The 15214-nt window shown below is 37.7% G+C and overlaps 1 protein-coding gene across 14 annotated transcripts in view; it reads left to right on the plus strand.

Annotated features, from left to right (window-relative positions):
* Window positions 1-15214, plus strand: part of NCOA7 (nuclear receptor coactivator 7) — a 153488-nt gene that overhangs the window by 97550 nt on the left and 40724 nt on the right. For 8 of the 14 annotated variants that reach the window (XM_063813426.1, XM_001165718.7, XM_063813425.1 and 5 more), the window contains 5 exons: window positions 3047-3154; window positions 5898-6011; window positions 7235-7360; window positions 9932-10116; window positions 13745-14787. In XM_063813426.1, coding sequence (XP_063669496.1) covers window positions 3047-3154; window positions 5898-6011; window positions 7235-7360; window positions 9932-10116; window positions 13745-14787 — 1576 coding nt within the window. The remainder of the gene's footprint in view (window positions 1-3046; window positions 3155-5897; window positions 6012-7234; window positions 7361-9931; window positions 10117-13744; window positions 14788-15214) is intronic. The other 6 variants (XM_063813429.1, XM_001165774.7, XM_063813428.1 and 3 more) reach the window with 1 other exon arrangement.

Below are 15214 nucleotides of genomic sequence, written 5' to 3' on the forward strand. Positions count from 1 at the left end.
GTTTAGGCTGATCTGGCTGACTAGGCAGGTATCCCTTTCTTCCCCCAACACTCCATGTGCATCCCTCTGGAGCTTGGATGAAGAGGATGACCTTCCCCAATAGAGGAGGACATTTCTTGGGTCACGGGTATTCTAGTAACTGTGTTGCCCTGTTAGAACCTCCAAACAAACTGATGACTTGAATTATTTTTGATATAAACAGGGACTACCACTTTTAGGTCACCAACCCAGACATTCTTTCTAAGTTCCAAAGCTATGTACTCACTTGGCTACTCAACATATCCACCTGGTCCTCCATGCTTGGTCGTCTTTCAAGAAACAATGGCTCCATCATTCCTACATTTGTGCAGGCTAGAACTTAATTCTTGACATCTTCATCCCCTTACTCTCCATGTTCATTACTACCTTCTGTGATTTTTCCAGCCAGTCTAGGCCATATCCCTTTTTTAACATTCTCGTAGAATCATGTTGCTTAACTTAATTTATCTCAGTTTAACATTATTAATTCATTAGCGTGTTGTTATTTTAATCTCTATCTCATGCTTTAATTCATATATCCATGAAGAGAGATTAGACATCTCTTTGTTCACCATTATATTCCTGGTAACTTGCAGGGTATAGATCTCCATATTGTTGAGCAGTAGATGAACAATGCTAGGTGTGTGTTCATTACTACAACTCCACACTGTGCGCCATGTGCTCATCTCTGTCACTGCATCATAAGCTCCTGGAGGCCGGGAGTTGTATCTTATGTATCCTAGGCTTGGCACAAAGTGGGGACTCAGTTGTAGATATATTTTAATTCACTATTAAATAGCACTCTTGAGGAGTGTTCTCTTTGACTTCTAAGAAGAAATTAAGTACTATTGCCATTGCCTGGTTGTATTTTCCTAATGTGTACTTATTTTATAGTCATTATTTGTAAGCAATGCCAGACCCTATATAAGACAGGCAGCAAGATCTAATTCTTTGCTGGTGTTTCTTTTGCAATAGTAAATCTGCAAGCCTCTGTAGAGTCACATTGAAGATCTCTGTCACAGGCTTTCATGATCAATGCCCTGTGAACGTCTCTAGACATCTTTCTAAAGTTTATAAGCATAGTCATTTTTAGAAAGGATTTGGGATGATTATATCTTATATTACCATTGTCTAAAATATACTGTTGATTCTCATAACACCTAGAATAGTGCCTTACCTCAAAATAGGCACTCAAGAAGTATTGGATTCAATTATTTATTATTAATAACAATATTACTTCTAAAGCCATAATCATTAAGATCTGTATGTGTCTAGCACCTTTATTCACATGCTCCTCCAAAGAATGGAGAGGTGCTTTTGCCAGGAGTTACTTCATATAGTATATACTAAATAATGTAGTGACAGTAAAAAAAAAAAAAAAAAATCAAACTCCGAATTAATTAAATATTAACAAGTGATCAAGTCAATAATGCAGGTATGCCTACCTCTCTGTTTCATGTTATGGAGATTAGTTTTATTTGACAAGTTGGTTTTGTGCTTGTCGTTGGAAATAAAAGGTAACTCATATAATTTTGTGTTTAAAGAGCCTGCTAGCACTTACCCGATTGCTTTTATTACTCCTGAGCTGTGGATGATCAAGCATTCTGGCTTAGTTTCAGTCATTTGATGATACCAACATCCCTCTCGGGGTCTGTGCCCTAATTCTACATGTATGTCTTGTCTTTAATAACTGCAGATTGTTAAAGTTTTTCTTACTCTGATCCCCCTATACAGTGTATGTTTTACAAGTTTACTTATAACAATATGAATATAGTATACAAATATATAATACAGTATTAAAAATATTTTTTAACTTTGTTTTTAGTGGAGATGGTTTTGCCTAGGGTAGAAGTAGTGGCATATGTTGTTTACTTTAGTGATTTAAAAAATTATACATACTACATATAATATATCCTAACTTGTTCCAGAAGGGCTTTGAGGCTGTTTCAATGTAATCTGTAACCGTAACCTTTGATTAGTCTGAGACAGTTCATCTAGTAGTTGGACCTCTGATACTGAAGGCAGCGATGGGTTTAATTCTCCTCCTACATCTCTACCCTTTCACCAGTCCACATCTTCCTTCAGCCTCCTCACATCTCCACATAATTCAAGGCTCACCTGGTGGAGCCAGTTCTGCTTACAAAGAAGTTATACCAGTCTTGACCCAGGGCTATCAATCGGAACTTCTCAGTGACATTCATCAGAGTGACCTACCACTAGCAAGTCTATCTGGCAGCTCTGATCAGGGAGTTTGTCCTGGGATGTTGACATGACATCAGGGAGCCAACTTTTTTTCTGGGTAGAGCTGTTTTCCTGTGAAGTTTCTCATCTCCTCACTGCCCTCTATTCCTGTTCCTCCTCAGAAGGAAAGAAAAGTGTATACCTGGGACATATGTCACAAGTTTTACAGATTTAGAGAATAACACTAATTTGACCATAGAAAAGTGTGGTTTTAATGATAGTGAACAATTATTGGTAGCTAATCTGAATTTCTTTCTGATTTCCTTGCTTTCACAGTATTCATTCATCAACTTTTTGAGTACCCTCCATGTATCAAGCAGTGTGCTGAGCCCAGGAGAAAACATTTTGCCAGCTTTGCCATACAAGCCAGCAGTTTACAGTATATGGAAAAGTCATGCAAATAGACAGAAAATTATAAGAGAGAAAGTAGCCCCACTTCCCCTGAGGGTGGGGACTCTGTGTACATTGTATTTCTTTTCTTGTTGTAGTCTTCATTACAGCTCACGGACCTTTACTTCATGCGCCTAAGTTGCACCAAAGTAAAATTAGAAATCTATTAGGGAACAGTGAAATTTGAAAATGAGGAAGCCCAGAAATGAATTGCATTTAAGACTTTGCTGTAAAATGATTTTATTAAGAATTGACAATGTATTCATTCTTTCTTATAGTCTATCTTGATGGAACTATTAGTTTATTATTTATTCATATTGCAGATAAATTAATAGTATCTATCAAAATTAATTTTTTTTGCTTTATTTATTGACTCTTACTTGTTTGATTATTCTAGGCTGGAAACCAGGACACCCTAAACTCCATAGCACTGAAATTTAACATCACTCCCAATAAATTGGTGGAACTGAATAAACTTTTCACACATACTATTGTTCCAGGCCAGGTAATTATACTCTTATTGGATATAACTCTAGAAATTCTGCATTTATCTTTTATTGCCGTTTTCAGTGCCTCACTATTGTTTGTCACAGGATTATGATAAATGATAATGTGCTTTGGTTCAATATTTTCTCTCCTTTATTTTTATTTATTTATTTTTTGAGACAGGGTCTTGCTCTGTTGCCCAGGCTGGAGTGCAGTGACACCATCATGGCTCACTGCAGCCTCAATCCCCTGGGCTCAAGCAATCCTCCCACCTCAGCCTCCCAAGTAGCTGGGATTACAGACATGAGCCACTGCACCCAGCTCAACTTTACGATATTTTCGTATTCACAGAATACCTTGGCTACACATGCTTAAAATTTTTTTCCAGGCTGAAATGACAGCATTGCTGTATGGTTAAGAACTTTAAGACCTCAAATCCTGATTGGCATATGTGTTGGGAGCAAATCCAAAATTATTTTCTGAAGGCAATAGGAAACTTTCACCCCTGCCCATGATCCAGGCTCACTTCCATGTTGAGGTAGCACATGTTCTGGCGGCTGCTCACCTCTCTCTACAGTGCAGTCAACTGTTTAAGCACAGGAACTACTCCTTAGATTTGACATTTGGAATGTTCAGACAATTGAATCGCAATCTATGTTACCTAATACTTTTTTTAAGAGTTCAGATGCAAAAAAAATTTACTATTAGTGGAGAATTGCTTGGGAAAAACATCATCCATTCATTACTCTAGTTTAGCTATATAAGATAAATAAGAGCTATATACCAAGATCACAAAATTTTAGTCCTTTGTAAATTGCTTTTTACAGAACTCTAAACTTTGGCATTTCCATTGACCCATATTGAAGATGCTATAAAAGGCAATACTCCAAAACTGGTTATTGTATTTACTGTTAGTGCATCATAGAGGACAAATAATTCAGTCTAGGATGCTCCTTTGTATGAGATTCTGTAGGAGAGTACTTGTACTTCTGAGAAACTTCATTTTTATCTCATGGAAGTTGAATTCTGCTAACTAATGATGTTGTCTCTTTGCATTAATTATATGGAAACTCAGAGTCACTTTTATGGCCCACTTCTTAATGAGTGGTTACCAGTTTTGGTGCATATATTTTTAGTAGTAATCAGTCCTCATCTTATATCCCCCCTTGACTTTGATTTTCCCACTTTTATTTTAATGTGTTTTTTTATTGTTGTCTCAAATATTTTCTGGATTGAAGTGAGGTTTAAATGACTGGAAAGATAGGAGACAGTGAATAACAATATTGATCAGTAATCAGTTGTTATATGATTAGCTCTGAATTCTGTTTTATAACATTAAAGGTCATCATTTTAAGATTATATTTGGCCGGGCACAGTGGCTCATCCTTGTAATTCCAGCACTTTGGAGGCCAAGGTAGGCAGATCACTTGAGGTCAGGACTTCAAGGACAGCCTGACCAACATGGTGAAACCCCATCTCTACTAAAAATACAAAAATTAGCCAGTAGCCAGGCTTGGTGGTGGGTTCCTATAATCCCAGCTACTTGGGAGGCTGAGGCAGGAGAATCTCTTGAATGTGGGAGGTGGAGGTTGCAGTGAGCTGAGATTGTGCCACTGCACTCCAGCCTGGGTGACAAGAGTGAAACTCCATCTCAGAAACAAACAAAAGATTATATTTGATACATGCCACAATGTAGCATGTCTCATTAAAAGAATATTGAATGACAGGATTGTAATAATGTTTTGAGAACCAGAATGTTTTGCAGAGGTTGCTATTCTGTATAATTTTTGGGGGTGGGGGTAGTTTTTAGTTACACATAACCCAGACACTGTTGGAAGAGAAAATATTGGGATTATTTTATTGATATTACCTTATACAATTTATCATATAAGGACCTACTGCTTTAGAACTCAGAGCCTGCTTGGAGTTAGCAAGCTGGGTTTGTTCCATTTCTACCTGGCACAGATATTAAGTTTAGAAGCCATGCTTCTCTCTCCTCATTTCCCTTATACTATTAGTCTCCCACCCTGGAGGGCTCTTCCCTCTCTCCTATCCAATTTCGACTTGTTCTTCAAGGCTTCAGTTGGACCCACTTGCTTCACTTGGCCTGCCCAGAATACTTAACCACCTTGCTCTCTCTTTCTTTTCTTTTTATTTATTTATTTTTATTTTATTTTATTTTATTTTATTTTATTTTATTTTATTTTATTTATTTTTTGAGGTGGAGTCTCCCTCTGTCACCCAGGCTGGAGTGCAGTGGCACGATCTTGGCTCACTGCAACCTCTGCCTCCTGGGTTCAAGAGATTCTCCTGCCTCAGCCTCCCCGAATATCTGGGACTACAGGTGCGAGCCACCATGCCCAGCTAAATTTTTTTGTATTTTTAGTAAAGACAAGGTTTCACCATGTTGGCCAGGCTGGTCTCAAACTCTTGACCTCAGGTGATCTGCCCACCTTGGTCTCCCAAAGTGCTGGGATTACAGGCATGAGCCACTGTGCCTGGCCTTGCTCTCCCTTTCTTTTTGAGTTCTTGCACTGTCTACAGGCATGTTCTGTACCCTTTGTACTATACACATTCATATGCTGAGTATCATTTCATGGATTAGTCTAGAACACTGTAAGTTGCTTATGAGTTTCTTGAAAGCAACCTAGGTCGTAATCATGCACTGAACATGATACTGTGGAGAGAATAACTTCTCCAAACACTCACTAGTGGTTTGCCTGGTTCCTGGTACTCACCCATCTGTTCTCTCCCATTCTCAGGTCCTTTTTGTGCCAGATGCCAACTCTCCTTCCAGTACCTTAAGGCTATCATCATCCAGTCCTGGTGCTACTGTCTCTCCTTCATCATCAGATGCAGAATATGATAAATTGCCTGTATGTATATTATGCACTGAAGTTCATTTTTATTAAAGAGACTTCTTTTGAGTTGTAGAATTCAACATGTTATTTTTCACAAGATTACATCTGAAATTCTCCCTAGATGGTTGAGATTAGGTAATTGGAGAATGCATCCTCTCCAAGGGAAACTTATTCACATTTAAGGTTTCAAAGGCAAAAATGGCCAGACACAGTGGCTCAGCCTTTAGTCCAGCACTCTGGGAGGCCGAGGCAGAAGGATTACCTGAGCCCAGGAGTTTGAGACCAGCCTGGGCAATATAGTGAGATTCTGTCTCTACAAAATATATTAAAAATTAGCCAGACATGGTGGCTCACACCTGTAGTCCCACCTACTCAGGAGGCTGAGGTGGGAGGATCACTTGAGCCTGGGAGGTTGAGGCTGTGGTGAGCCATGATCGTACCACTGCACTCTAGCCTGGGTGACAGAGTGAAACCCTATCTCAAAAAAAAAAAAAAAAAAAAAGGCAAAAATGCATGCCTTGTGTAAAAGTATGAAGTTAAATTTCCAATGACATGGATAGTTTATTTGTATTCCTCCTTTTTAAAAAAAAACAGAAATTGAATCATGAGTCTAATATGAATTTTTTCATTTAGGTTACTAGGTTAGTGTGTTTTTTGTTGTTGTTGTTTGTGTGTGTGAGACAGAGTCTTTCTCCGTCACCCAGACTGCTGTAGTGCAATGGCACAATCTTCGCTTACTGCAACCTCCGCCTCCTAGTTTCAAGCGATTCTCCTGCCTCAGCCTCCTAAGTAGCTGGGATTACAGGCGCCAGCCACTATGCCCAGCTAATTTTTGTATTTTTAGTGGAGACAGGGTTTCACCATATTAGTCAGGCAGGTCTCGAACTCCTGACCTCAGGTGATCCGCCCACCCCGGCCTCCCAAAGTGCTGGGATTACAGGCGTGAGCCACCGCACCCAGCCCATTTAGGTTAGTTTCTAAAGACATTTCATGAGCAAGTTTTATGGGTTCATACATATGCCTTTGCTTTTTTTAAAAGAAAAAAAAAAAGAACAGTTTGATTTGGGTATCTGTTATTACATTTGTGATATTTTTGAAGGACAAAGGATATTTGCCTTTTTAATGTTCCACTTAAATAGAAATAGTATACTCACAGGGAATTTATGGGGCTTGATTTATACACATAATTTGTTTGAAAAGTGCTTTTATTTGATTTTGAAATTTTTTGCTTTCACAAGGATGCTGACTTAGCACGAAAGGCCTTGAAACCCATTGAAAGAGTCTTATCATCTACTTCTGAAGAAGACGAGCCAGGTGTGGTGAAATTTTTAAAAATGAATTGTCGATACTTCACCGATGGAAAGGTATATAGCAATGTAATTTGTTTCCTTTCCTTGAAATCTATGAAAAACTAAACAAAGTTACAAATTACTGGAACAGAGGCTACATTAAAAGATCTTACCCAAAGTGTCAATTTTAGATTTGACAAGCATCCATTAGTTTTCTTCTGTTGGATGCCTGGCATTTTACTTATTGAGGTAAATGTTGTCACTGAGTGGAAATGTGATTCTTTGTGATCTTGGATTTATTGTTTTTTTCTTTTAGTTTGGGCCTATGAATTGTTAGGGAGACAATATACTATACATATAACAGCAAACACTGGAGTCAGACTCACTGAATTTAAATTCCAACTCCACTACCCACTAACTCTGAGACCAGGGGCAAGGTATTTACATGTCTTAAGCTCCCATTTTTCTCATGCATAAAATAGAAACAATAAAAATTTAACTAATAGGATATGATAATGAAAAGTGATAATTTATGTAAAGAATTTAGCACCTAATCTGGCTAAATAGTAAGCTCTCAACCTGTGTTTGCTGTTGATGATATTGGTATTAATATCTGCTGTATCTTCTTTTTAGTTTTTTGGTTATTGCTTGACTGTTTTCTGTGTGTTTTTGTTTTTTTGTTTTCACAAAGAACAAATTCAGCTTTTAGTGAGCCTCTGGAGAAGGGACTATCTTGATAACCAGTGAATTCCTGTGGTCATAGGAGACTTCATACCAGTTTTAGATAGTAGGAAAAATATGTTATTGATGTGCATTTATAAAATTTGCAAACAAGAATAAATAATGCTTGACATAAAGAAATTTTTTAAAAGACAGCTTTATTGAGATGTGATTCACATAACATACAGTTCACCCAATTACAGTGTAAAATCCAGTGATTTTTAGTTTGTTCACATAGTTGTGCAACCATCACCACAATCCATTTTAAAACATTTTTATTACCTAAAAAGAAACTCCATAACCATTAGTAGTTACTCCCCATTTCACACTCTCCCACCCTGTTCTTTCCCCTTCCCTGCCACCCTCATCTCCAGGAGACAATCACTTACCTACTTTCTGTCTTTCTGTATTTGCCTATTCTAGACAATTTATTATTCCTTCTATCTAACTGTAAGTATATGTCCTTTGACCAACATCTCCCCCATCCTTCTCTTTCCCCTAACCACCTACACCTCTTTTTTTTTTTTTTTTTTTGAGACAGAGTTTTGCTCTTGTCACCCAGGCTGGAGTGCAATGGTGCGATCTCTGCTCACTGCATCCTCTGCCTCCTGGGTTCAAGCGACTCCCCTGTCTCAGCCTCCTGAGTAGCTGGGACTACAGGTGTGTACCACCGCATCCGGCTAATTTTATATTTTTAGTAGAGACGGGGTTTCACCATTTTGGCCAGGCTGGTCTCAAACTCCTGACCTCAGGTGATCCACCTGCCTTGGCCTCCCAAAGTGTTGGGATTACAGGCCTGAACCACCACACCCGGCCCACCCATACCTCTTAGTCATCACCATTCTACTCTCTACTTCTAGGGGATCAGCTTCTTTAGATTGCACATATGAGTGAGATCATGCAGTATTTATCTTTGTGTGTTTGGCTTATTTCACTTAACATAATGTTCTCCAGGTTCATCCATGTTGTTGCAAATGACAGGATTTCATTCTTTTTTTATGGCTGAATAATTTGTGTATATATAGTACATTTTCTTTATTCATCTATTGATAGATGCTTAAGTTGTTTTCATATCTTGGCTATTGTGAATAATGCTGCAAATAAACATGCAAGTGCAGATACCTGTTTGAGATATGATTTCATTTTCTTTGGCTATATACCCAGTAATGGGATTGCTGAATCTACAAAACTTTTTACTGAGATAATCACTAGACTCATTAAAAGTACCAAAATAAATTATTTGCCTAAAGGAAGTTATCTGTATCCTCCTGTTCATGGTAGATAATATCCATATGGCCATCAGACTTCAAAGACTTCACCAAGCTACGACTTTTTGCTTTAATCTCCATAGTTCAGCTATATTCACTCTGGCTACAAAAGTTTCATGTTCCTATTTACGTTGACTTTTGTTGGATATGGGCTTTCTAAATATTTTAAAGAAAAATATTGGGACTATTCTTTGGCACTGTAACTCTGAAACAGCTGCTCCCTTAGCACAGAACCATGCACTTGTTAGACACATGGTGAAGACTTGCAGAGTGAATTGTAAAGCCCTGTATTCTCGATCGGGTAAGCACTTGGGCAGCCCCTCCCATTTTGCAGACAGAGAACTAGAAAATCTAGGAAATCTGAGACGTGCATGTGAGAACCAGGATCACTCCACAACTGTGCCGTTGCAGCAGCTGTGATAGAACCAGGCTCAGCTGGTTGCCTCAGTGAGCCACATCTGTTTTCTCTGCCTCACCACCTAGCATTGCATTTCTTCAGCCTGTTTTTCTGGTCCTCACAGAGGGGATGTAATTGTCACATAGGATACTGTGGTTCACAAAGTCCATGGAGTGGCCATCTGAGTTAATTAAAGCTCTGTGGTAGTTGCCGAAAGCATTTCTGCCTGAAGTGATTCTGTCCTGTTGCTTTCTCCTGCAGGGTGTGGTTGGCGGTGTCATGATAGTGACTCCTAACAACATCATGTTTGACCCTCATAAGTCTGATCCTCTGGTTATTGAAAATGGGTGTGAGGAGTATGGTCTCATCTGCCCCATGGAAGAGGTTGTTTCCATTGCGCTCTACAATGACATTTCTCACATGAAGATCAAAGATGCCTTGCCATCGTAAGACATTTATTTGTTTACCAGGAAAAAAGGGGTGTTGAGAGAGCTAAATGTAGCTTAAAAATGAGGGCATTTGATGATTGAGGGATTGTGTAGAGGTGATTTTGAAGATGGAAGACTGTGCACTGAAGAAAATGAGAAAAATGAGAAGAAATGAAAAGAATAAAATCAATGATGGGAAAAGTTGAACATATAAAGATTAAAGGAGAAAAACAAAGAAGCCGTCGTGTAAAAATAGTATTTGTTAGGCTTATTTTTCTAAAAAGCAGTGCACGTTCTTAATGAAATTACGAAGGAAGAAAGGCAGTTCTCTGAAAGAAGTTTATCCAATTATCAATAAGAGAATAATGTTTTCTTCTGGGTTTAATTAAGGAGAGTTATGTTTGTCTTCATTTAACTTCTAGGAAAAGCAGTCTCCCTGATTCATGTCCTCCCTCAGTCCTGCATGGAGAGAGGTTTGGGTCGACAGTGTAGTGGTAGCTACCTTCTCATGCTGTGAAGAGGGAGTAATACCAGTTTGCTTTTTCCCTGAAATACAGATTAATATAACTTCAGTCCTGATTACTTTTGCCTTATAGTGCTGGATTTATTGTAAAAAAGAGAGGGAAGCTCCCCAGGAAAAAAGAGAAAGCGTTAAGAAAGCTCAGGAAATTGATTAACTGATACAGATAATCTGATTTTTACTGTCCTTTTGCTCTACTGTGTCTGTTTCTCTATAAAAGCCAGCAGTAAAAAAATTTAAAAACCTTCAGTGATGGGAAGAGGAGAAGCAGTAGGTCCTAACAGTAAAGAGGGAAACTAGCCCTTGGGGCTTATATGAAAAAAAAAAAAAAAAAAAAAAAAAAGGAAGTTACTAGGGAGCTATCCCAGACACAAAATCCCTGGAGGTTTATGCAAGTAGATTCCCCTGGACTCCTACAGCCATTAGAATCTGGTCCACTCAGCCCTTCCCCAACCTCAAGCCACTAAGATATCACCAGAACATGGGCCCTGAAGTAGTTTCCAAATTTTGCTGCCAGAAGTGTCTAAATGGGTGGCCAAACAAATAGGGGCATTCCCTACTGAAATAGGGCTCCTAATGGAGTAATACCATTGCACATCTTCAGCCTAGGATATTAAGTATTCTATTTAATAATAGACAGTACATCTTTATATAAAAACTTCTCTCAATGTGAGATTATGTTTAATGATCTCGATTACAAGGGATAATGCCATGATTACAGGAAAAGAGCAGAGTTAAGAATCAGCTTCTAATTTGAAATTATTTCAGGGTTGAAATTATTTCAGGGTTGCACATTTATTCCTGCCTTGGATGCAGGTATATCAAGGATTTTTAGTCTAATGAACAAGAATGTGTGAGAGTCAGTGTGAAATAAACTTCGTATTGTCTTCAGAATTTCATAAGTTGTTTAAAAGTTAAAAATTACTTAAAACATCATTATTACCAAAAGTTTAATGATAAAACAATAAGTCCAAATTACCCAGTGGCAACGTGCAATAGTTTTTAAAAGTGGGTATGTGTAAAACTCCTCCATCCTCACCTTCAAGTTTGGTATTTGTGTGAGAGTGTGTGTATGTGTGTGTATGTGCGCGTGCACACACGTGCAGGACGTTTTGTAGCTCCAGCTGCTACAGTGAGTAAGAAGGGAACAACTGAAAGGATTGTTGATCATCATTAGGTGCCAGGCTAAGTCTAGAAAACATTAATTAACAAACTAGCCAATTGACAGCATTATGTATGCTTGGCAACTGCACTGCAGAAAAAGCAGATGGTGAAATTAATCTCAAGTAGGGAATGGACAGTTTGGATTAGGTAAAAGAAGAAAGGGGTAGACAAGGTAATCTAGAAAGCTAATTAGAGTGCAGTTGAAGGTATTTTTGTGGGGGTCAAGCTAGGTAGAGAAGGTGAAGAAAGTTTTGCTTGTTAATCAAGTATGTGGAAAGTTGGGTTTCTTTGTTGCAGGACTTCTTACAGGCTTTAATATGCCAAATTCAGTTTTGAGTTCCAATAGGGAGATTATGCTACATTTCACTAACTTGTTTGACTCTAGGATGGAAGCATTTTTGACATCTCCTGGGATGCTGATGTTAGGCAGAACATTTTGTGTTTGCAAGTTCCTGCGGAACAGAGATTCTATCACAATTGTATTTCAGAATATAGCACTTAGGGGCTCAATGAATGCTTATTAAATTGAAATGAATTATAAATTATGAAGGCTTTTTAAAGCATTTGTTGGAGCCAACCAATTACGTAGGCTTTTATTTTCTATTGGAAAAAGCATGAACCTTTCATGCAGATGATTTATAAAATCACTTTGGGAAGACAGTCTTTTGGAACTTCAGAACTTCCTGGTACTTTGTTGCTTTATTGTCATAACCATTTATGTCAAAGCCAAAATAGCAGATAAAGTTTTATCTGAAGATGATCTGACCTTTTTAGAAAATACAATTATTTCTGAAATTGAAATGTTATTCTTTAAAAGGTTTTTATATCTCTGCATTTCAACCCAGTAATAGCACTACTAGTAGTAGTGGTAAGTGGATGGGTTTACTCAAGATATTTCCAGTCATATTTTTTTCTTACACATATTTGAAAGTATTACTATTTTTATTTATTTTCAACTTTTAAGTTCAAGGGTACATGTGCAGGATGTGCAGGTTTGTTACATAGGTGCATGCCATGGTGGTTTGCTGCTCTCTAGTCATATTTTTTTTAATGTATTTCTTGATCATTTATTTTACACTTGGGAGAACATGTTTAATCAATATTTTCATGTAATTCCGATCTGGGAAGTAAAGCATCTGTTATTAAGGAAAAATAATTGACTGCATCCCAGGACAATATGTTTCAGCTGATAAATGAGCTGCACCATTGCTATAAAGTAAAGCGATATTGTTATAAAATGAAATATTTACTTAAGAAATGTAAATACTATACATAAGAGCTTTTTAGATAAGATTTACTTTTCTATACATTTTTAAATTATAAGATGGAGCAACTGCCATATACCCACAATAATAGTGGAAGCTTCCTCTTGCATCTCCTTTGGGAGTAGAGGGCTGTCTATGATTAGAAGCATCAGATCCTAAGCCATGAAGCCCAGAATCAGGGTTCAAGGTCAGTGACTTTATATGGAGCAGTTAAGTGAGTAGCTACTAAGTCAACGAGCTTTTCAAAATTAATGTAGTTGTTTTCTACACTATTTGATAAAAAGGAAAATGTTTGCACATTTAAGGAATTTTAGACATTGGTACTAAAATATTTCCTCTCCTTTATCCTTTCCTTCATGAAAGTCAGAAACATTATTATTTCATATTTAGAAATCTTATGGGTAACATCTTCATGTTCATGTATAACTTCCAATTCCATCATGTGCTTCCAGGAGGATATGCAACTCTCATGGTTCATTCTTTCTCCATTTCCTTTAGATGACTTATGTTTTATTTTGAAATCAATTTCTTGATTTTATTTTTTTATTCTGAAATCATTTGAACATAAATTTAAGTTGTGATATATTTATGTATTGGTTTTTGGTTGAGTTTCTGTTTTGTTTTTTGCCTTTCCTCCATTTTGTTTTTGGTTTTATTTTTAACATTCCATGTGCACCCACCATTTCTCCCCCAACAGTGACCTACCTCAGGATCTTTGTCCTCTGTACAGGCCTGGAGAATGGGAAGACCTGGCTTCAGAAAAGGATATCAACCCATTCAGTAAGTTCAAATCAATCAACAAGGAAAAACGACAGCAGAATGGAGAGAAAATTATGACTTCGGATTCCAGACCAACAGTACCTTTGGAGAAGTCCACAGGACATACACCTACAAAGCCCTCAGGCAGCTCTGTGTCAGAGAAATTAAAGAAACTGGAATCCTCTAGGGAGACATCCCATGGTTCTCCCACAGTGACTAAGCTCAGCAAGGAACCTTTGGACACTTCTGCTGCATTTGAATCTACAGCCAAAGAAAACTTTCTAGGGGAAGATGATGATTTCGTTGACTTGGAAGAACTTTCTTCTCAAACTGGTGGTGGAATGGACAAAAAAGACACCTCGAAGGAGTGCCTTTCTCTTGACCCAGAGGAACGAAAGAAAGCTGAGTCACAAATAAACAATTCTGCCGTGGAAATGCAGGTGCAGTCAGCCCTAGCCTTTTTGGGAACAGAGAATGATGTTGAACTGAAGGGGGCGCTAGATTTAGAAACCTGTGAGAAGCAAGATATAATGCCAGAAGTGGACAAGCAGTCTGGTTCGCCAGAAAGCCGAGTAGAAAACACACTGAACATACATGAAGATTTAGATAAAGTTAAACTCATTGAATATTACCTGAATAAGAACAAAGAAGGGCCACAGGTATCTGAAAATTTGCAGAAAACAGAATTAAGTGATGGAAAAAGTATTGAACCAGGGGGAATAGACATTACCCTTAGTAGTTCTCTTTCCCAGGCGGGTGATCCCATAACTGAGGGCAATAAAGAGCCAGATAAGACCTGGGTGAAAAAGGGAGAGCCCCTCCCGGTAAAACTGAACTCTTCTACAGAAGCAAATGTGATTAAAGAGGCTCTAGACTCCTCTTTGGAATCTACTCTGGACAACAGCTGTCAAGGTGCACAAATGGATAATAAATCTGAAGTTCAGTTGTGGCTGTTAAAGAGAATTCAGGTACCCATTGAAGGTAAGCTGTTTTTCTTTAATGCCTTTATATTCTGTTGTATAATTGCCTTTCTACAATTTGCACACGTAATACCCACATTAGTACAATTATTTGAAAACAGTATTTTCTCAATAGAGTGTATCTTTGCTGATAGCATTAACAATTGGGGAGAAAATTTACAAGATATGGTATCTATTTTGGAACTTGAACTGTGACATAGATCTCTAGATACCTACTTCAAAAGTCGTTTACTTTTAATCTTTCAAGTTACTTTCCTTTTTTACCTTTATTTTCTAAATCTAGAGGAGTTTAAACTGTTTTTGAAGAAATCTCAATTCTAAACTGAATTGCATTATGTTATATTGTGTTCTCAGTAGCATTCATTAATATGTATTCCTGTGAATTGTCCCAATTCTCTATTATTTGCTATTCTATTGGTTTTTAAACT

This window comes from Pan troglodytes, chromosome 5, assembly GCF_028858775.2.
Source record: "Pan troglodytes isolate AG18354 chromosome 5, NHGRI_mPanTro3-v2.0_pri, whole genome shotgun sequence".
Classification (NCBI taxonomy): Eukaryota; Metazoa; Chordata; class Mammalia; order Primates; family Hominidae; genus Pan; species Pan troglodytes.